The sequence below is a fragment of the Diceros bicornis genome, chromosome 4 (assembly GCF_020826845.1).
Source record: "Diceros bicornis minor isolate mBicDic1 chromosome 4, mDicBic1.mat.cur, whole genome shotgun sequence".
NCBI classification, from domain to species: Eukaryota; Metazoa; Chordata; class Mammalia; order Perissodactyla; family Rhinocerotidae; genus Diceros; species Diceros bicornis.
Window position 1 is genome coordinate 87784301 of NC_080743.1, and position 22894 is coordinate 87807194.

At 36.2% G+C, this 22894-nt stretch overlaps 1 protein-coding gene across 7 annotated transcripts in view; it reads left to right on the forward strand.

The window, feature by feature from the left end:
• ABL2 (ABL proto-oncogene 2, non-receptor tyrosine kinase) overlaps window positions 1-22894 on the forward strand; it is a 114318-nt gene that overhangs the window by 62048 nt on the left and 29376 nt on the right. The window contains exon 1 of one of the 7 annotated variants that reach the window (XM_058539968.1): window positions 19536-19683. The exons of 5 other annotated variants lie outside the window; for them this stretch is intronic. In XM_058539968.1, the coding sequence (XP_058395951.1) occupies window positions 19572-19683 (112 nt within the window). In that variant the 5' untranslated portion in view covers window positions 19536-19571. Of the gene's footprint in view, window positions 1-19535; window positions 19684-22894 lie in introns of those variants that run through there. One more of the 7 variants, XM_058539971.1, reaches the window with a different exon arrangement.

Below are 22894 nucleotides of genomic sequence, written 5' to 3' on the forward strand. Positions count from 1 at the left end.
TGTGCATTACCTTTCTTGTGAAGGAAGGGGTTAGCATAGACCCTCTCTATGAAGTGGAAAATTAATTGATCTTGGACATCAGGTTCTAGGGATTCCAGATTAAAGAGATCATCTGTACTTAGAGTATGCATTTCACCTGCATTAAATTGAAACCAGCTTTCATCCAAGCATCCAGTGTAGTCTGATAGTTAGAAAAGGCAGGCGCTGGCCGGGTGGTGCAGCGGTTAAGTATGCGTGCTCCACTTTGGCGGCCTGGGCTTCGCAGGTTCGGATCCCGGGCGCACACCAGTGCACTGCTTGTCAAGCCATGCTGAGATGGCATCCCATATAAAGTAAAGGAAGATGGGCATGGATGTTAGCCCAGGGCTAATCTTCCTCAGCAAAAAGAGGAGGATTGGCATCGCATTTTGGCTCAGGGCTGGTGTTCCTCACACACACACACACACACACACACACACACACACGGCAGAAACTTCATTGTTAAGGTCTGAAGATAGGGCCTGGTGTACCTTTCTTCTCTTTGGCCTTGTCATCTTCATCAACCAAATGACCAACATTTTATACAGCCCTTATTTCATATTGGACGCTGTTTTAAGATCTTTATATACAATAACATTTAATTCTTATGCCACTTCTATAAGAATAGGTACTGTTGTCCATTTTTGGAGGAGGAAACTGAGACACAGAAATGTTAAGTTAACTTGATGAAAGTCACCAAGTTAGTAAGTGGCAGAACTAGGATTCAAACCCAGGGAATTTGGCTCTGGAGTCTGTTCTTAACTACCATGCTCTACTGCCTATTTATATTCATATACAGCTGCCTTGCCAGGGTGGTTATAGTTAAATCGAATTTCATATGCCTAGCACTTCACATGTGTTAGGTACTCAATAAATGAGAGAGCTTATTTTCATACATTCTTGTTAAACACAACTAGAAAGAGTTCTGCAAAGCGTGACTTTTAAACATCTCTTAGGAAACTAGAAATTACATGTCTAAATCAGGAATGAATGCTTTAACATTTTTTCCCACATAATAAGAATAGGAGTTATACTGAGATGATCATGTGTTTTTTTCCCTTTTTCTATTAACTTCATATATTACATTGATTGATTTTCGTGTGTTGAACCAACCTTGCATTCCTGGGATAAATCCCACTTGGTATAGTGTCTAGTCCTTTTAATATGCTACTGGATTTGGTTTGCTAGTAATTTATTGAGGATTTTTGCATCTATATTTATAAGGGATATTGGTCTGTAGTTTTCTTGTCATATCTTTGTCTGGCTATATCTTTTTTTTAAAGTCATTCTCTACTCACTATGCCCTCATCATGGAAGAGGCCTTATTTTACTCACCCATTTCTAGCCTTAGGTCAGAGGTCAATTCCACTACATAAGTGCAGAAAGCCAAACAATCAGGTGATTGTGGGGGCCCTTAAAACGTTCTAGTTTTGGCAGTCCAGGGCAAATGATTCCTGGCATAGGAGGATGTTTAATAAGGCATGTATACTTTTACAATTCTCTTATGGTTCTGTCATGCCCTGCTGTTAATAGGGTGGATTTAGTTGTTTTCCGAGTTATCAATTAATTGCCCATGATTTCAAGGCTCATGAGTGTCAGAAGCAGAATTTCAAATCTTACTCCAAAATTGTCTCTCTGTATTATAGCACATGATCTGTTCATCTGAGAAATGGGGTAATAGTGTCTTTCTATCAGTGTTAAGATAAGAATCAGTGATAATATATATAAAGTGCCTGACTTATATAAGCAAGTACTCAACAACTGTTAGATGTTAATTTTTTCCCATTTTCTATCCTCTAAACTGCTCCTAAATGGTGTGGTGCTCCAAAGTCCAGAATTCATTTTGCTCCTGTGGGGTTAGTACACCATTGCTTTTTTCTACCTCTTACTTATTCTTCTCTGTCCCTTCTTCCTTTTCCTCGCAATCTGGCTCAGTATTCAGAAAGAGTTTTGATGTCTGATTAACATTCTTTCTTAGTCTGTCCTATGAATATTGTTAGTGAGCACAATATTCTGCCCTTCTGCCATCAAGATAGAATCAGTGGAAATCTAGCAAAACTGAAAAGGAAAATTGAAATTAGTCATACTTTTGGGATAGTTTAAATACACAAAGCCACTGCTTTCTTGACCTGGGCCCGGCTATCCTGGTGAAGAAACTCTGCTAGTTCCTACTCTTAAGGATTCTGTATTTTTATCTTTTTGGATACCTCTATTCTTTTTCTTTCTCTCTCTTCCTCTCTCCCTCCCTTCCTCTCTTTCTTTCCTCTCTTTCTTTCTTTCTTTCTTTCTTTTTTTAATCCCCTATAGCTCTCAACTGATATTTGGACTAGTGGCCTGGAAACACGTTATTGGTAGTAGTGGTAGTGTTAAAGCAGAGTTGCTGCCATGTGATTTTTACCCCATGTCATAAATTAAGCCAGTGATAATAGTGAACTTTTCTGTGAGTCATAGTACACGTAGTCATGTGAGTATACAGTATTCACGTAGTACTTATAGTACTATGTATTCACAGTTTGATCCTGACAGATCTGGTAAAAGTAACTTTAATAGAGAGCTTTATTATCTAAGATATGTCATTAAAATTTTTCAGTAATTTCAGTGGCAGATTTGTTTTAAGCTGGAGAGAAATATAGTGTTCAGTGAAATCACAGAAACTGAATCCTGAGTATGTTTTTATAGATTACTTGAACAAAATAGATGTGTATATATATATAGTAATATGAGCTGTAAACCAAAAGAATTTTGTAATTTGAAGTATGTTTTTTTCTTCTTACCTCTAACATGCATGCTGTGCAGAGGATTCTGTTGCTTTGGACAGCCAGTAGCTGCTGAAATAAGGGTAATGAATGAGGTCTTTGTTTTTCTTAGTTAAGGCAATTGGAAATATCTGAGTTCAGCCAGCAGGCACTAGCTTGCAGCCAGGACCCAAGTATAGGGAGTGTAGTATGTGCACATAGACATGCCTCCTCATAGATACTGGAAAACTAGCTCCACGGGTCTGAAACAGGAAAAACCAGCGTTTTTGATTTTTAGCATCACTTGAAAAGATTCTGTTACTAAGTTATCTGCAGGGCAGTGACAGGTGTCCTAAAGGGTAAGATCAGAGGACATTTAGACCTATAAGAAGTTTTCCTAATGAATACCCACATATACATTACTTTTTTGTGTGAGATGTTTGTGAGATGAGTCATACATTAAGGGAAGACTTTTGTTCAGCTCATCCCCTCTTTGAGGACAAATTAAAAGTAAAGACACAGTCTATTCCGTTTTGGTCTAAGTAAGATTGTTCAAAGAAGAGATGAAAGTTGTCCAGTTAATTAGAGAAAAGCTTATATTTTTGGACAAATTCTAAGTTCTGGCATGACCTCTACAAATTTTTAAAACTCTTCTCTGAGTCATTGTGCATTAACTCTGGAAAAATTTGCCATTACTCTGCTGCTGGGAGTAAATGGTAGAAATTTCCAGTTTCCTTTGATGGAATGGACTGGTTGGTAATTAGTCTCTTAGATTTGACTCTTAAGTGTCATCCTATGTATGGACAGATGAATCAAGGTCATTCTACCTGGGGAGTCTGGCTGTCGTCAAATTCTTCTCCAGAAGGTAAGAAAAGGACTTTTTCCAGTTGTTTTTGTCCCACTCTCTATTGAAAGAGAGAGGCAGCCTGGAATAGTGAAAGGAGCGTGGACTTTGAAGTTAGACAAGACCTAGAGTTTTGAATACTGGCTTCACCAACTAGCTCTGGAACTTGAATAAGTTATTTAACATTTCTAAGCATTTGTACATTGGTGATAATAATGCCTGTCATTCAGGGCTGTAGGTAATGATATTATAAATTATAACATATCAATGAAAGTGGTAAAGTGCCTGGTACATAATATGTGCTCCATAAATGGTAGCTATTATTGTAATCATACTGTAGAGAGAGCTAGAATTGCTTTGAGTAATTTTGAGTTTGCATGGAAACCTCATGCTGGTGGAGTTTTGTGAATATTAATTAAAAAATACTTAATTGCCTACTATGTGCAGGTACAGTGATTAATACAGAGGAAAATTAGTGATCATCTTGTCCAATGCAAACAGCTATCTGTTTAAAAGAGTCTTATCTGCAAATGGTTAGATGACTCTTTCCCACCTGCAAATATCTTAATATTGTCTCAGAACTACTACTATACCTTCAAAAAGAGGGCAAATGATTATGTAAGAAGCAATGAGAAGGGGGCTCTATTAGGCAGATGATATTAAAGAGATTCTTTTAGATACAAGAATTCCTAAGTCTCACCCTGTATCAGTCCTTTATACAAAATCCTCTTTCAAGAATGACATCTGCATGTGGAACTAAGCAAGGCAGGGTAACACTGCCTATCATCAGCAGGAGTTTTGGCCTCAGCCTCCATTGAAGAAATTTAGTTGGCTAGCAAGGAATTATAGATCTTACCTCTCTAGTTGCACAAAAAGACCATACCTTCTAACTTTGTGAGGAGAATGAAGATCTGGGAAGGAGAGAGTAGACTTCAACTTCTCTTTCATAGAGACCAATACATAATTAAGCATGACATTTAAAGATAAAATTATAAGTGCATTAGAACAAATTTCTGAAATATTCAGACTGAAAACTTTGCTATTTGATTTTGTGAACATGTGAGGACTATTTATAGTTTTGGGCAGTTGGTATTTTGGCCAGAAAAATGGGTAAAATATTTTATGAATGGATCACAACATATATTTTATTTTAAATTTTGTTCATCCTTGAAAATTAAAATTGTTTAGGCTTTATAAATATATAAAAACTATTTACCTGCTGATAAAGTTTGCTTTGAATTTCTTTCTTAAAACCATGTCACTTTTATAGATCTTGGATCTTAGGAATCTGAATATCTAGAACAAAAATGTGAATAAAATAAATCAAATTTGTACCTGTCCCAAACAGATCTATGGACTAAATTTCTTCTCTTGCCAAGTTCCAAATCTTAAGTTATAGGAGTTGATAGGTTATATTCTAATTTTAGCCTTAAGGCTAAAAACTGCTGTAAGAATGTGTATTAGAGAACTTCTTTAAGAACAAGATAAGGAGAAGACTAGATAAAAATGGATGAAAAATATTATCAGTAATTTCTGGGTGATAGGATCATGACTGCTTTTAATTATCTTTATTACTGTGTTTTAGGTCTAGAAAATGGGCAATTATTGCTTCTATAATTAAATGATTTGTCAACAAATGTTTATTAAATACATATTTTACAAAAATGGATGTGAATAAGACATAGAACCTGTGTCCTTAAGTGGGATGGGACTGGAGTTAGACATATAAGTAATAGTACTTTGTATTTTTCTATATTGTGCAGTATTTCTTTTCCCCAGTAATAAAAATCCATGTGATTGTAGTGCAGTGTAGGATTATAAGTTTTATTTTAGGTGAGGGAGAAAATACTTCTGAGAACACTGAACAGCAGAGATGAAATATGAATTGTGTTAAATGATGAGTTCACTAGGTAACTGGAAGGGAAGAGGATTTTAGAAAGAGAATTCACATGTACAAAGATTGAACAAATTGACATGTTCAGAGAACTGCTGGTAGAGCTGTACATGGGCAAAGCATAAGCTATAAGGAAGAAAGGGGAGAGATGAAGCTGGAGAGGTAAGCAAGTGCCAGATCACGGCGGATCTTTCTTACATCATGCTACGGAATTTCGAATTTAACTGTGCAGTAGAGAGCTCATCAAAGGGTTTAAGTAGGAACATAACTTGGGATTTGCCCTTTCAAAATATAAAGTCAGACGCTTTGTGGATATTAGATTGGAGCAGAGTGAGACTGAAGTCAGGAAGATCAGGTAGATGAATGTTGTAGCGGCTCAGGCAGGAAATAAAGAGGGCATGAATTAGGACAGCAATAAAACACACACACACCTCAAACCAAAAAAGGAATCAGAAGTAGGGAAAAAATGGGTTTTGGGCTCATTTAGGATATCTCAGTGTTCTTATCCGTAGACTTAGAGGAGTCAACTGATCTGTTGCTCAGGAGAGTGATCTAGGTTGGTGGGATTTTGGAGCTGTGGTAGGCTGAAAAGTGCCCCCTCAGAAGATATTCATGACCTAATCCCTGGGACCTGTGAATGTTACTTCATATGGCAAAAATAAGGGGGAGAGTGTCTTTATAGATGTGGTGGGGAGATTATCCTGGGTTATCCAAGTGAGCCCTAAATGCAATCACATGTATCCTTATAAGAGGGAGAGTTCATACACACAGAGGAGAAGATGATGTGGAGATGGAGCAGAGAGAGATGTGAAGATGCTGGCCTTGAAGATTGAAGTAATGTGGCCACAAACCAAAGAATGCTGATAGCCACCACAGACTGGAAGAGGCAAGGAATGGATTCTCTCCTGGAGCCTCTGAAGGGAGCTGAGGCCTTGCTGACACCTTGATTTTGTCCCAATGATACTGACTTCAGACTTCTGGCCTCCTGAACTATGAGAGAATGTATTTCTGTTGTTTTAAGCCATCCAACTTGTGGTAATTGGTTACAGCAGCCACAGGAAACTACTAATACAGGAGCCAATAGCCTGGAGTTTATAATTAAAAGTAATGGATGTGAATGACTTCTCCTAGGGAGGATGCATGGAATGAAAAGAAAAGAAAAATGAGGATAGAAGTTTCTGTTATCTGGCACCATCCAGCAATATATTGTTTTGGATTAGAGAATATTTCAGAAACTGAATACAAAACCATATAATTACTGCCACTTTTTTAATTGATAAAAACTTTTTGATGGAATACTGTAGTTTTCTTTGTCTTTTGTATAAAATGTTGAGCCATGTTAATGACTCCTAAATATATGTGCTTAGTGGATATACCTCACTTAGATATTCTAGTCTTGTAACTCTGTCTTTGATGTCTGAATGTTACTTTATATTCATTTTGCTCCAAACCAGAGATTTAATATTAGTTTCCTTTCATGTATCCTCTATTAACAGATAATTATCAAATCCCTTCTTCAAAAGACTTCTTGAATCTGTCTCTTCTCCATTCCATGGCCAGACCCTTATCATCTCAGCTTAGTTTTCTGCAGCAGACTTTTAGTTATCCTCTTTAACTGCAGGTGGTCCATTAGGAGTTTTACAGACCAGTCTTCTTAATAGCACAATTGATATGTTACTACTTCTCACAAAACTAGCATGATTCCCTGTTGTATACCAATACAGTCTGAATTCTTTTGTCTGGATGTCAAGGATGTCTGTCATTTGGCCCACAAATATCTCACATTATTTTATTAACTAATATGTACATACATTTCCAGGCTTCTCTTGTCTTCTCATCAGGCCAAGTTCTTCATGCAACGAACTCACTGAGCTTGATTAAGGAATGGGCCAGCTGGGCCCCTCTCCAGAGTGTTGATTTCTAAAGGTTCACTGGACATGTACAAAGTGGAGAAAATCCTCTCATAGAGAGTATTATATGTGGCTTGGGAGGTATTTTCCTAAGCTGTTTGGGCTAGAGCTTGAGACCACCAAGGGGCATGTGAAACTCCCTGCTGAGATGGGTAGTTCTGGTTGACTGCAGGGCCTTTTGCTGAGTCAGGACTCCCAAGTTTAGGGCCAGAGATGAATTGTTAAGGATCACAGAAGAGGCGCTAAGCACGAGCAGTCTTCCTTCTCCTTTCTGCTTTCCCTCCCTCTTCAGTGCAGCCCTCATGTTTCTGAGTAAATGTTGAACACACATTTAAAGAGTATTGTTTTGAAGATGTATTAATTATTAGCCTATCCAGGTTCCCACTTGTCTTGGTCTGGCCTTGAACTTAAAATACTCAATACTTTTTCTTTCTATGTCTTTGTTTATATGTTGGGTTTTTTTTTTTTTTTTTCTTGCTTAGAAAAATGTGATCTTCCTTTCTCTGTAATAGAAGACTTTGAGTCCAAAGTATGTTGAGATCTGTGGTTTGGTAATTAGAGAAAGCTCCTCTTCTAACAGGAGCAAATGAGTCCTGTTTGAACCTTCAAGTGTTTGGAGGATTTGGATAGGTATAGAGCATGCATTCTCAACAGGAGTGATAATAAGTTAGATATTTACAATGGTTTATGACCCTCCAAAGCTCAATGCTATACAATAAAAATCATCCTTTTAGTTTTTAATTTCTCTTGTTAGGGAAAAATTGAATTAAATTAAAATTAATCAAATTTATTTGGATTAAAGTTAAATTTAATTTTAATTCTTAGAGTAGTGATAATGAAAAAAAAACTTGAGAAACACTGGTGTAGAGAAAGGAAAAAAATCCTGTTAATAGCTTTTACTTTTTGTGACAGGAAGGCTCACACTTACTGAATTTTTAAAATGAGTTAATTCTTTTTATCAATCATTACTTATTAGCCTGCACTTTGCTGTGTTTTATTGGACAGAGAAGCATAACGGTTTCTGTAGAAATTTAATCTTACTGGAGGAAAAAAAGACGTAAAAAAAGGAAGTTATAAATTGCAATAAATACACTATAGGAGATGTCCCAATTTAGCATAAGAGTTGCTTTTTTAGGCAAAGAAAGAGATTTACTTAATCAGAAATGGTCAGAGAGGACAGGTTCAAGAAGCATCTAGGAAATTGAACTAGAATTTGAAAGATAATACAGGGTTTGCATAGACAAAGGGAGAAAGTAAACGTAGTCCCAATTAAAATGCCATTTTGATTTGTTTGAATTTTTGTGATACACTCGAATGTGAGAGTGTGTGAGCACTAGGGAGATGATCTTTAACTGCTATTACTCACTGACCTAAAGAGAGTTAATCTTGCACAAGTTTAGAGGCTCTTCAGTTGCTTATTTTTTATTTCTGTACCTTTGACTTCTTGTTAGCCATACAAATCTTCCAACTTGAGCCTAACAAATTTATCTTTACCTTTTAATGGATTTATTTTCAAGGTCGGAAGTCACCCCTTTTAGACCACAGAAAGATCTGAAGTTTTAAGTTATGGTGTCAAGTTCTCCACTAAGCACTTTACATGCATTTAATCTCATTTAAGGACTCCAGAAAGTATTTACCATTTTTTTTTGTTTGTTTTACAAATGAAAATTGTACACTTAGGTATTTAAATAGCTTAACCAAGGACACCTCACTTTTTGAATGACAGAGCCCACGCCTCCTTAATACAGAACCTTGGATTAAAAAAAAAAACAAGCTTTTTAACATTAGGGATTATAGTGTTTTTGTAATTCGAGGCCAGTTTTTGTTGCTGAAGCGTTGAGTTCACAAAAGGAAAGGTAAAGAGGCAAATGCTGAGAGTGAAGTAGCATAATGTGGAATCCGTGCTCTCCTTTTTTCTTAGAATTCTAGTCAGCTGTGGCTGACTGTGCTGTTGTCGGGGTGAAGGGCATGGGTTAAGAACAGGCAGGGCTGTGGCAGCTGCCACCTTGGATCGTCTGGTTCTGACGCCAGCTTTGTTTCTTCATCTCAATAATAACGGAGTTGAACATAATTTAAAGTCTACCATTAAATCCTGAAATATTAAAGGACCCTTGTCTTAGAAGTACCTGTCTGTGCCTAGGTCTTTGTAATGCTTTCTGTTTAATGCTGATACGAAAAAGGGATAGGTGGTCTATTGTGGGATAGTTCATCTGGGGTGGTTGTCTGCTCCAAGAGATGCGTGCTGTTATAAAAGCGACAGATCCATTTGTGAGGTGTTTGAAGTTGAGGGCCTACATAGGGAAGAATCAGACTTTTCTTTGTCATATCTAGTGCCATTAGAAGTTGTATTTTGTTTATTTTCCATTTGTTGATCTCCATTTATTGCCTGTGCCTCTAACAGCTTGCAGAACAGGAAATATAAACAGCAAAAGAAAGAGGAAAGTGTTTACCTGACTAGGAATACATTGAACTATTGTTGGCAAAAGAAATGGGAAGCATTCTACCTTACTAGCAGTGAATTGTGAATTTAAACAACTTATGGTTGTTTGCCTTTAAAGTTAAAAAAATATATATAAACGCCTTGTGAAGTGAGCGTTCATACATAGTTGATGAGTAATAAAGATGTAAAATTTTTTGGAAAGTGGTTTGGAAATATGTATTGTGAGTCTTAAAAATGTCCTTTGACCGGAAAATTTGTCTTAATGAGCTGATGTTAAATAGAGAAAAATTTGGGGGTACAAAGTACATATAAGTGTTATTTGGTAATAGGCCCAAATTGGAAATGATGGTAACTCTGCAAGATGGAAAATATAGAACTGTTAAAAAGAAAGCTTTTGAAGAATTGTAAGAATATGGGGAAATTTTTACTATATAGTTTATAAAAGCAATGAATACTTTTTTGTACTCATTTGTTAACATCTCTACAGTATTGATTCTGTTGATTCCTTTCTTCTTCAGTCACCCTTCTCAGCCTGGGTAGTTTTCTGTTCCTTCCTTGCCAACTGTTCTTAATCTCTTTTGCTGCTTCCTTTTCTTTCTGTTCGCTTTCTAAATGGGAGTTCTTCAGGGCCTAGTCCAAAAATTCCCTTGTGCTCACTTTGTAGTCATACCTTCCCCACCCCTAACACCTGGCAACCACAAGGGTTTTTGTCTTTTGGAGAATGTAGACTTCTGATACTGGCTTCTTTGGGAAACTTGGCATAATGCCTTTGAGATCCATCCAAGTTGTTGTGTGTATCAGTAGTTCATTCCTTTTATATCGCTGAGTAGTATTCCACTGTATGGATGTACCACAGTGTATCCATTCATCTGTTGAAGGACGTTTAGGTTGTTTCCAGTTTGGTACACTTATGAATAGAGCTGCCATAAACATTTGTATACAGGTTTTTGTAGGAATGTAAGTTTTGATTTCTCCAGGATAAATACTTTGAAGTGGGATTGCTGGGTCATATGGTAAGTGTATGTTTTACTTTACAAGAAATTGCCAAATTGCTTTCTGGAGTGGCTGTACCATTTTGCATTCCACCCAGCAACATATGAGTTCCAGTTGGTTTGCATCCTAGTTAGCACTTGGTCTTGTTAGTATTTTTTATGTTAGTTACTCTAATAGACGTATAGTGGTATCTCATTGTGGTTTTAATTTGCATTTCTTTAACGGCTGCTGATGTTGAACATCTTATTTGTCATTCCTATATCCTCTTTGATGAAGAGAATTTTTATCCATTTTTTAATTGGGTAGTTTTCATACTGTTGAGTTTGAGAGTTCTTTATATCTTCTGGATGCATATCCTTTGTCAGATATATAATTTGCAAATACTGTCTGTCGTCTGTAGCTTATCTTTTAATTCTCCTAACAGTATCTTTCAGAGAACACAAGTCTAGTTTTACTTTTTGTTTTTTACTTTCTATGCTTTGTTAAAAACAGCTTCATTGAGTTATGATTTATGTTCCATGAAACTTGTTTTAAAAGATGTACAATTCAATGATTTTTCTTAAATGTACATGATTGTGCAACCCTCACCAGATTTACAGTTTTAGAACATTTCCATCACCCAAAAGATCCTTTGTACTAGTTTGTAGGTAGTCACATTCCTACAACAGTCCCAGGTAACCACTAATCTACTTTCTGTCTCTATGTGCTCATTTTGGACCCTTCATGTGAATGGAATCCTGCAATATGCAGACTTTTAAATGGCTTCTTTCACATAGCATGATGTTTTTAATGCTTTATGGAGATGTAAATCCACATATAAAATTCACTGATTTAAAGTGTATAATTCAGTGGTTTTAGTATATTCACAGAGTTCTTCAACCATCAGCACGATTTAATCTTAAAACATTTTCATCACCCCAGAAAGAAACTCCATGGCCATTAGCAGTCGTTCCCTATTCCTGCCCACATCCCAGCCCTAGGCTACCAGTAATCTACTTTTTGTCTTTTTGGATTTACCAATTCTAGACGTTTCATCTAAATGGAATCACACAAAATGTGTTCATTTTGACTGGCTTTTTCACTTGGCATAATGTTTTCAAGGTTCACCTATGTTATAGCATATATTAGTACTTCATTCCTTTTTACTGCTGAATAATTTTATTTATTCATTTATTAATTGATAGACATTTCACTTCTTCCACTTTTGGCTGTTATGAATAATGCTGTGAATGTTCATGTACAAGTTTTTGTGTGGACATATGTTTTCATCCTTTTATTTTTAACATACTTATATGATTATATTTGAAGTGAGTTTCCTTTAGATAGCCCATGGTTAGATCATATTATATATCTGTTCTGACAATCTGCCTTATAATTGTGTTTAGACCATTTTCATTTAATGTAATTATTGCTGTGTTTGGATTTAGGTCTATCTTATTTTTTTCTGTTTGTTTCTCTGTCTTTCTGTTTGTTCCACTTTCCTGCCTTCTTCTGGTTTTTTTTTTTTACTATTCCATTTTAATTTTTCTCTTGTGCTTTGGGCTATATCTCTTTGCATAGGTTTTCTAGTGGTTGCTCTAGGGATTTCAGTATACATATTGAACTTGTCATACTCTACTTAGATTCAGTATTTTACCACCTCAGGTGAGATACGGAAACCTTACCATCATATAGTTTTCTTTTCTTTTCCCTCTTTAGGTCATAGTTGTTATGTGTTATATCTACATGCATTGAAGAGTCCCCTACAGATGGTGTTACACTTTTTTGCTTCCAACCATCAAACATATTTTAAAGAACTCAGGAGAAGAATAGTCTAGTCTATTTGCCATTTTTGTTTCTCTTTCTTTATTCCTCATGTTCCAAAGTTTCCTTCTGGTATTGTTTCCATTCTGTCTGAAGAATTTGTTTTAACAATTCTTTTAGAGCAGGTCCACTGACAACAAGTTCTTCCCTTCAACTGAGAATGTTTTCATTTCACCTTCATTTCTTTTTCTTTCTTTTTTTTTAATAATTTCATTTATTTATTTTTTCCCCCAAAGCCCCAGTAGATAGTTGTATGTCATAGCTGCACATCCTTCTAGTTGCTGTATGTGGGACGCCACCTCAGCATGGCCGGAGAAGCGATGCGTTGGTGCACGCCTGGGATCTGAACCCGGGCCTCCAGCAGCAGAGCGCGCGCACTTAACCGCTAAGCCACGGGGCCGGCCCTCACCTTCATTTCTGAAGGACATTTTCTGTGGATATAGAATTTTAGGTTGACAGTTTTTTCTCTCAGCACTTAAGATAATGTTTTTTCACTTCTTTCTAGCCTCCATGGTTTCAAATGAGAAATCTGTAGTATTTGAATCATTGTTCCCCTATAAGTATGATCCTGGACTTTTGTCCGACTCTTCTCTCCCTAAGTGATCTCATCCAGATCCATGGTTTTAAATACAATCTGTGTGTTCATGTCTGCAGTCCAGGATATTCTCTGAGCTCCAGATTTATATATCAAAGTGTTTAATTATATTCCTCAAATTTAGTTGTCTCTGTTGGAACTTTTGATTTATACTACTGTTGCTTTTGAGTGAATCACATGGCCGTCTACCCACTTACTCAAGCCTGCAACCTGGCAGCTATTGTTTATTTTCTCCCTCTTTCTTCTTATCTTATATCCAGGTAATCTGCAGGCCCTATCAAGTCCATCTCCAAATTGGATTTTAAGTTCTCCCTCTTTTCTTTGTCTTCACTGGCACCAAATTCTATTCCAAGCCAACATGATCCCATTCCTGAACTGCTGCATGTTTTCCTGTTTCTAATTTTGTTCCCCGTTTAATCTATTTTTTTCACTCACTAGCCAGAATGGTCTTTTTACAAAATGGAAGTCAGAACATATGACCTCCTTGCTTCAGACTGTTCAGTGGATTTCCATTGTACTTGGAATAGAATTGTAAAACCTTAAGTGCTTGGTCTGGCCAGCCCGTCTACCTTACTAACTTCTTTTCATGCTCCTCTTCTTACTTCCTTAATGATAGCCACACTTTTCATTTCCTCTCCCTACCAGGTTCTTTCCTACCTCATAGTTGTTACACTTGCTGCGTTCTCTCTGCTTAGGTCCTTCTTTTGCTTCTGTCTTCAGCTTGAGTGTCACCTTCTTTAAAGTATAGTCGTGTGTCGCTTAATGACAGGGATATGTTCTGAGAGATGTGTCGTTAGGTGATTTCGTCCTTGTGTCAACATCATAGAGTGTATTTACACAAACCTAGATGGTATAGCCTACTACACACCTAGGCTGTAAGGTACTAATCTCATGGGACCACTGTCCTATATGGAGTCCATCATTGACTGAAACGTAGTTATCTGGTGCATGACTGTTGTGAAATTCCCACCCATGCCAACCTGTTATCTTTATCTCTTGTGGACCTTGTTTATTTCTTGCTTAACACCTGATATATCCTGCCCAGCAAAGTGCTTTGCATATAGTAGTCACTCAGTAAATAATGATTGAACGAATGAAACATTATGCAGACTTAAAGGACCAAATGCAAAAGTATCAATAGTATTTTAATAATTTAATAAGTGGGGATGTAGAAGTGGGTGACGTGTTGTTATTGTCTTTCTATTTAAATATAGTTCCCAGGGGTTGGCCCTGTGGCATAGCGGTTAAGTGCGTGTGCGCCCCTGCTGGCAGCCCGGGTTCGGGTCACGGGCGCGCACCGAGGCACCGCTTGTCAGGTCATGCTGTGGCGGCGTCCCCTATGAAGTGGAGGAAGATGGGCACAGATGTTAGCTCAGGGCCAGTCTTCCTCAGCAAAAAAAGGAGGATTGGCATGGATGTTAGCTCAGGGCTGATCTTCCTCACAAAAAAATAAACAGGTAAATAAATATAGTCCCCAAATTTTGTATAATGAGCGTATATCACTTTTATAAACTGAAAACAAACAATTTTAAAAATGAAAAATTATCTTAGTAATAGTTTTGTTGAATTTAATTTTAATCTTCTTAGGCTCTCATTTATCTTTTTTTTTTTTTTTGTGAGAAGGATCAGCCCTGAGCTAACATCTGTGCCAATCCTCCTCTTTTTGCTGAGGAAGACTGGCCCTGGGCTAACATCTGTGCCCATCTTCCTCCACCTTATATGGGATGCCGCCACAGCATGGCCTGACAACTGGTGCATCGGGGTGCACCTGGATCCGAACTTGGGTGGCCAGTAAGGGAGCACCCGCACTTAACTGCTATGCCACGTGGCCGGCCCCTCATTTATCATTCTTTGGTGATTAGTTTTCCATGCATACTTTTTCATTTTATTCAGTCTTTAAAATGTTTAAAAGGTATTAGGGGGCTGGCCCCGTGGCTTAGCAGTTAAGTGCGCGTGCTCCGCTACTGGTGGCCCGGGTTCGGATCCCAGGCGCCCACCCACGCACCGCTTCTCCGGCCATGCTGAGGCCGTGTCCCACATGCAGCAACTAGAAGGATGTGCGACTGTGACATACAACTATCTACTGGGGCTTTGGGGAAAAAAAACGAGGAGGATTGGCAATAGATGTTAGCTCAGAGCCCCTCTCCCTCAGCAAAAAGAGGAGGATTAGCATGGATGTTAGCTCAGGGCTGATCCTCCTTGCTAAAAATAAATAAATAAATAAAAATGAAAAATAAATAAATAAATAAAAGGTATTAGGTAGTTTAGATAGTTAAAAGCAGTGAAGAATCACAAAAGAATATTCATATTTTCTTTATATTATGCTTTTGTAGTGTCTTTTTAAAATTTATCTAGGTTTCTAACTTAGATACTGTAATCTTTTAAATTTCATTTCCCACAGAGCTGTTTCGTACCTCCTTTCTATGCCCTTTAATGACTTTGCCTTTTTCTGAACCTTGCCTAACTAATATCTACTATGGGAGTTGTGTGGGGTTTTTTCTTTTACTTTTTCCTTTGAGCTGTTTGAGTACAGCCAAGCAGCATTTAATATAAGGGTGCTCCTGAATGTCCTATCATTATTGTAACTATTCTTTTCTTGCTCACGAATTATAAATAGAAATGTAGTTATTGTCTGAACTTGGCTTTGTAGAGAAGTGTTCAACTATTGAGGATCTTTTTTTTAGAGGAGCCTTATTTAGTTTGTTCTGTGCAGTGCAATTCAGAGGGAGGTCAGCATGCTTTAACAAAAAGTATATGTTGATTTGTGTTGTGTGTGTAAGTTGATAGCATAAATAGAGATATCTGGTTGCCTGAATAGGAGTTGAACACAGAAACAGTACTGATTAGTTGTTCTCCCAATTCATGAATGAACTATTTAAATTTACATTGATATTTTTTCACATTCATAATCCAGAATAAAACATCCTACTATTTATTCTAAACTGTCCTCATTTAAGAGTATGGTGATTGACATGAAATATTATGCAGCTGAACATAGGAAGAGAACTATTTCTATATACTACTATGGAGTGATCTTATATGTATATGTTAAATGAGAATAGCAAAGTGAATAGAGTGTGAAATATCCTACTGTTTAAGAAAAAGAGAGGGGATGTGAATGTGTCATTGCATTTGTCACTGTAACTTTCTTGCAGTTAAGAAAAAACGTCAGTTTTACTTAAGAATTTCCTTGATGAAGCAGTAAAAATGGTTAATTTTATAAAATCTTGATTCTTTGATACATGTCTTTTTAATATTCCATGTGACAAAATGGGAAGTATGCATGGAGCACTTCTGCTGCTTACCAATGTCATGGTTGTTTTTAGAGAGAGCCATGTGCAGTTTTTGTAAGTTGCCAGGTGAACTGGCTGCTTTTTTTGTGGAACACTATTTTTACCTAAAAGACTGAGTGACAGACAAACTATTCATAATTGGGATTTGGCAGACATTTTCTTGAAAATGAATGAAGTGAGTTTGCTACATCAACGAAAACAGATAGTATTTGTTGGGAATGGTGGAATTTGAACTTTTAAGCAAAAATTAGAATTTAATAAAATTAGTAACCACCATTGTGACCATGACAACTTCCCAGTACTTAAAACTTTTCTATTAAGATTGATGGTGATGGTAACGAATATGATGTATCAATACTGTGTAGTGAAATATATCAACATTTAGTGAACCAATATTTCCAGATGATCAATGCTTGATGTTAAAAAATTCAAAGTACAAGATAGACCCATTCCAAGTACAAGATAGAGCAACGAATTTTAATTTGACAGAGTATGAAAGTTTTATTTATGTGGTTTCAGATTCCACATTAAAAGTAACCTGAAAAAAACTACCGCTTGTCTGGGCTGGCCCCGAGGTATAGCAGTTAAGTGGGCGCATTCCATTTTGGCAGCCTGGGGTTTGAAGGTTCGGATCCCAGGCGCGGATCCCAGGCGCGCACCGCTGCGCCGCTTGTTAAGCCATGCTGTGGCGGCATCCCATATAAAATAGAGGAAGATGAGCACAGATGTTAGCCCAGGGCCAATTATCCTCAGCAAAAAGAGGAGGATTGGCATCGGATGTTAGCTTGGGGCTAATCTTCCTCAAAAAAAACAACTACCACTTGTCGAATTTTGGTATAGTATCAAAGAATATCCATAATAATCTCATATCCCTTCCTTTTATACCCACATATCTGTGTGCAATAAGATTTTCATATACTTCAACAAAAATAACATCACCACAGATCAAATGCAGAATGAGGATTCAGCTGTCTTGTTTTAAGTCAGATATTAAAGAGATTTGCAAGAAATGACATTACTCTTACCTCTTAATTCTCTTTTGAAGAGTACTTTTTAATAAAATATGTTAACATAGTGGGTTTATTGTTATTTTAAAATTAATAAATACTTTTAAAATTTCTGTTTTAATTTCAAATATGATAAATATAACCCACAAACAGAGGTCTTTGATAGAGACCTCAATCCTTTTTATTTCATTTTTTTGCTGAGGAAGATTTGCCCTGAGCTAACATCTGTGCCAGTCTTCCTCTATTTTGTATGTGGGTTGCTGCCACAGCGTGGCCGCTGACAAGCAGTGTAAGTCTGAGCCTGGGAACCAAACCCTGGCCGCCAAAGCAGAGCGCGTAGAACTTAACCACTAGGCCACAGGGCTGGCCCAACACTTCTTATTTTTAATTTTTAAATTTTTTATTTTTGTAAAATATACATAACATAAAATTTACCTTTTAAACTATTTTTAGGTGTACAGTTTAGTAGCTTTAAGTACATTCACACTATTGTGTAACCATCCATTTGCAGAACTAGATTTCCAAAACTAGAACAAATTCTAGTTATTTCTTATAAGTGAAATCATACAATATTTGTCTTTCTGTGTCTGGCTTATTTCACTTAGCATAATGTTTTCAAGGCCCATCTATGTTGCAGCATATATCAAAATTTCACTGCTTTTTATGGTTGAATAATATTCTGTTGTATGTATGTACCACATTTTGTTTATCTATTCTTCCCCTCTTTACTCCTGGTTATAGTTTATAGGAGCACTTGAAAATGTAACTATTAATTATTGGTACTTTAAATAGCAGATTTACTGGTTAAATAGTAAATCATATGGTATAGAAAATAGATATGTATGGAACATGGATTATGGAGCTTCTTTCCTTTATATTTTTTATCTAGGGAAGGAGAAATTCAAACTGGTATTTGAACTTCTGAGTCATTAATTGAGGTAACCATTAGTCATTTAACTCTTACTTTCTCCATGACGTTAACAGTACTGGCTTTAATAAAGTTACTGTCATTGAAAGTGGAAGCTTTGTTTTTTTTAAACTATTGATAATTACCTACATCAAAGTCATTCTTTCTGTAAGGTTACATTATAATTTTGTTTCAACTTTATTGAAGGCTATTTCAGTCCTGCTATCCTATAACTTGACCTGTTACCTTTGTTGACCTGGAACCTAGCACAGTGGCTGGACATAGTAGGTGCTTAATAAATATTTATTGAATAATCAATGAGAGTTCTTAGCTGTACAGTTATAAAATTCTTATATTATTTTTGTAGGTTATATAAAGTCATCCACTATTTGTAGATTTTATTAGTTTAATTCTTATAAAGTAGTCCCATTTTCAGGTTCTTAACTTTTATTTAATTTTGTTTCTATATATTAACAAAGATTAGGCTTTTGCTTTTAAAAGTTTTAACACTCAAAAGTTTTCAACACTTTGTGCCATGTTTTTAACTTTTATTAAGCTATAGAGCCAAAATGTTAGTGAAGGGAATCATTTCCTGGCTTCTGTGCTTATGACTCAGATTGTAACTGTTTCTTTGACTTTGGATGTGTGGTTTCTTGAACTAATTTAAGTGATGCAAAGGATGAGTCTTATTAGGCGTTTCCTCTCTTTTAAAAGCGTATTTGATGTTTTATGTAAACAGGTTTTCTCCAAGGAAACTTTTCTCTACAGTGTCACTTCATCATCCACTTAGGAATGAAATCGCATCAATATGTACTGATCTCTACATATTTTATTATTTGTTACCCATATGTGTGTTGGTTTTTACTTTACTTATTTATTTTTTCAAAACATTCCCAGAGGTTTTGAGGTAACCTCATTCTGACTCAATCTTTTGCTAATTACTAGACATTTTCCTTTAGGTTACTCTCCACCCACTTTGAGACTTGTAAATGCTAACCCTTCTATTGGTTCCCTCTGGCCACTGAGTACATGAGTCATGTCACATGCATGTGGTATTGCTTGTCAGCAAGTGGAATTCTAAGACTTCCTCTTTACATAGAACAGTTTAACTTTTGTGCTTCTGGGCAGAGGAATGGTCCTTGGGACAGTTCTCCTTCCACCTAATAGTTATGGCAGAGATCAGGACACGTCGCTTTGCTGCCTGTGTAGTGAGGCCTCAGAAACTGCTGTACCCAACTTGACAGGTATGGTTCAGAGGTGATAGTTTAGGGGAGGGTAGAATCACAATGATCAAGCGTGAATGTAGATTTCAAAAAATTAATCTTATGTACTGCTGTTATTGTCTTCATTGTTGGCCAGTGAAGTTTCATGTGCTTTTTTCTGGTATTTCATAGTAGGACCTCAATAAGTACTGATTTGAAAGAAAGAATAAATTAAGAATATGTAATGTTTTGTGGTATTAAGATACATATGGCTTGATATGAAGAACTTAAGCTATATTGAGAACTATTGCATGATTTATCCTTACGTAGTTTTTAAAAGAGATATTAAAAATTATTCGCTTCTTAGAGAATATGCAATCAGATAAAGTAGCATTCTGGCAAGATAACTGTAAAATACTTGGAAATGCCTAAACTGAAAATTTTGTACATTAATTTCTCCAATTACTCCCTGACAAATTTCTAATTAAAATGATAAAAGTTATTGAATGACTAACTGGTGAAAAGTGTTTTTAATAAAATTAAACATTAAATTTAGGAATTATCTCTGAATTTGAGTTTGAGTTTTATTCTGGATTTTAACTTGTTTAATCCTGATAATTTACTTTGTACAAGCTGCTATTTCTATGTTTTGCCTTACTTTTATCGTACCCTGCAAGTGTATCAATAGAAAAAGGTAAGAAAATTACCTTTTCTTAATAGTCATAATGTATTTCTGCTGCTTGAGTCCTGTATTCCATAAGTGAAAATCAGTCCTCTATCATCTCGTCTTAAGGCCATGATCTAACTCTATAACAGTGGTTAATGAAAGATTAACTCACTAAGGTACCTAACATATAACACGTTAGGTACTAGATATATGAAGTGACACTGTGGGTCACTTCACATTGTTCAAAAATAAGACATTCCCAGCCTACACACTTGGATTTGGGCGGGCACAGTACATCTGAATCATCCAGATTTGGCTGTCAAGCTGATGAGGGGATTGGCCTAGACTAGACCCGTTGGATAAGCACTGTGACGTTTACTTGCTCTTCCTGTAGGCTTTTTTTTTTTCTTCCTTTTTTGCCTTTATTCCTTAGCTGGTTCTCTCCCATTTAGTTCTTTAACCCTGTATGATTTAATATATGTTTATTCTTGGCCTGAGGAAAATGTTAGGATGTTTTTTGTCTTTGAAAAATGTTCCCTTTTGTTTGGTGCTAGTGAGTAGGATGGTGTTTAAGTAGATATCCTGTGCAGACGGATTGTACAGGAAATTGACCCTTAGTTCTAGGAGAACAAAAGAGTAAGTGGGAAGCAGGAAGAAAGGAAGGAAATAGATCTTTTGGCTTGACCAAAAAAACCATAAAACCAGAGATGGGAAGAAAGGGAGTGGGGAATAAAAAAGTATTGTTTTCCAAGTTGTGGTTTTTTTAGTACTTTGGCCTCAAAAACAACTTTTGTCCTGTATTTACTATTTTGTATATTTGAGAAATGTACAGTATTATTTGGCCTGTATATCTTTTAAGTTTACATAAAATTGTGCCATAGCTCTCATTCTTTTGTCTCCTTTTGTCACATAGCATGGTTTTTAAGAAGCAGCAGCTTACTTGCCTTTAACAGTCCTCCTTTGAGCTTGAGTTCCTGTCCAGTACAGATGAACCACGTGTCACAGACATGTCCTTGCACATTAACAGTCTGTCATACTACTGTCATCAGTGCAGAATGCCTGCTCATCCAATTTAAATGCTTTCTCTCCTCTGAAACCTTTTCTGATTCCAGAGTTTTGTTTTCTCTTCTGTTGTCTTGTAGCATCTGCTGTGAGTACAGCAGTACACGTGGTTCATTTATTCAACAAGTCTTCTTTGAGAGCCTCTTACATACATGCACCGTTGGGTGCTTGGAATTTATCGGTGAACAAAGCAGATAAAAATCCCTGTCCTCATGAAACTGATTTTCTAGTGGGAGGAGTTATTGATGATTCCTTCATGAATGATTCCAAGGTTTTTTGCTCCCCCCATCTTTATTTTTATAATTGACATATAGCCTTGTGTGAGTTTAAGGTGTACTGTGTGTTCATTTGATACACGTGTGTATTGCAAAATGATCACTACCGTAGAGTTAGGTAATACCTGCTTCATGTCACATAATTACCATTTCTTTTTTGTGGTAAGAACATTTAAGATTACTCTCTTAGCAACTTTCAAGTATATAATACAGTATTATTACCTGTAATCACTGTGCTATACATTAGATCCATAGAACTCCTTCATCTTATATCTGGAAGTTTCTACTCAAACTGCCAAGGTTTTTGGCCTGAGCAACTGAAAAAATGGAATTGCCATTAACTGAGATGAGGAATTCTGTGAGAGAAGCAGATTTGGGGGGAAGAATGGAGAGTGGTTTTTTATAGTAAGTCCAAATTGTGTTATTGGTGATTTATAATCTTTTCCTCTTATAATTTCAGAAAAGGGGGACTTGCTTCTATTTAAAAAGAAGGAAATGTACTTGAACTGTTTGATGATAATCATTAAACAGTAATAATCACAAAACATTGTAATATGTTACTACCGTCACTAGCAAGAAACATTTATCAGTGTGGATCATGTGATATTCAGTATGGAACCTAATAAATATTATCAATATTCTTTGTACTTCTTTTTGACAATTCATTTCATTGTAATAAAGGGTTGGTATTTTGTAGCCCAATGGAAATTCTGCTAGAGTAGAAAATTTTTCGTTAGAATAAAGAGAAACAGTACATGTGACCAGTTTGAAGGATGTTTCATATAATATGGTGTTTTGTTTGTTTGGTAATCCTAATTGGTTATCTTGGTATATGATAGAGCTATTCCTGTTCACTATAACTCTGCATGTAAACAAGGAGCGACACATCTGTTTCAGATTAACTCTTCAGAACCTCAAACATATCTTCAGGTTTGTCATAATATTCTTAATGTAAAACAAAAATTAATTAGCTGTGAAATTTTAAAGATGTATTCCTTTTAAGAGAAGGAGAGAATGTGATGTAGGGAAATAAACTCTAAAACTATTAGGAGAATTAGATCCAACCTACAAGAATTTCTGTCTATATCATGTAGACAGTTGTTGGAGCCATTTTTAAAACATTGGTTAGTGCTATTTTAAGATTAAAATACATCTCATTGTTTCCAGTCACTTATATTTTTGTGTAATTTGGTCCTTCATTCAATCAACAGTTATTGAACACACATTTTGTGACTCTTGCTAGAAAAAA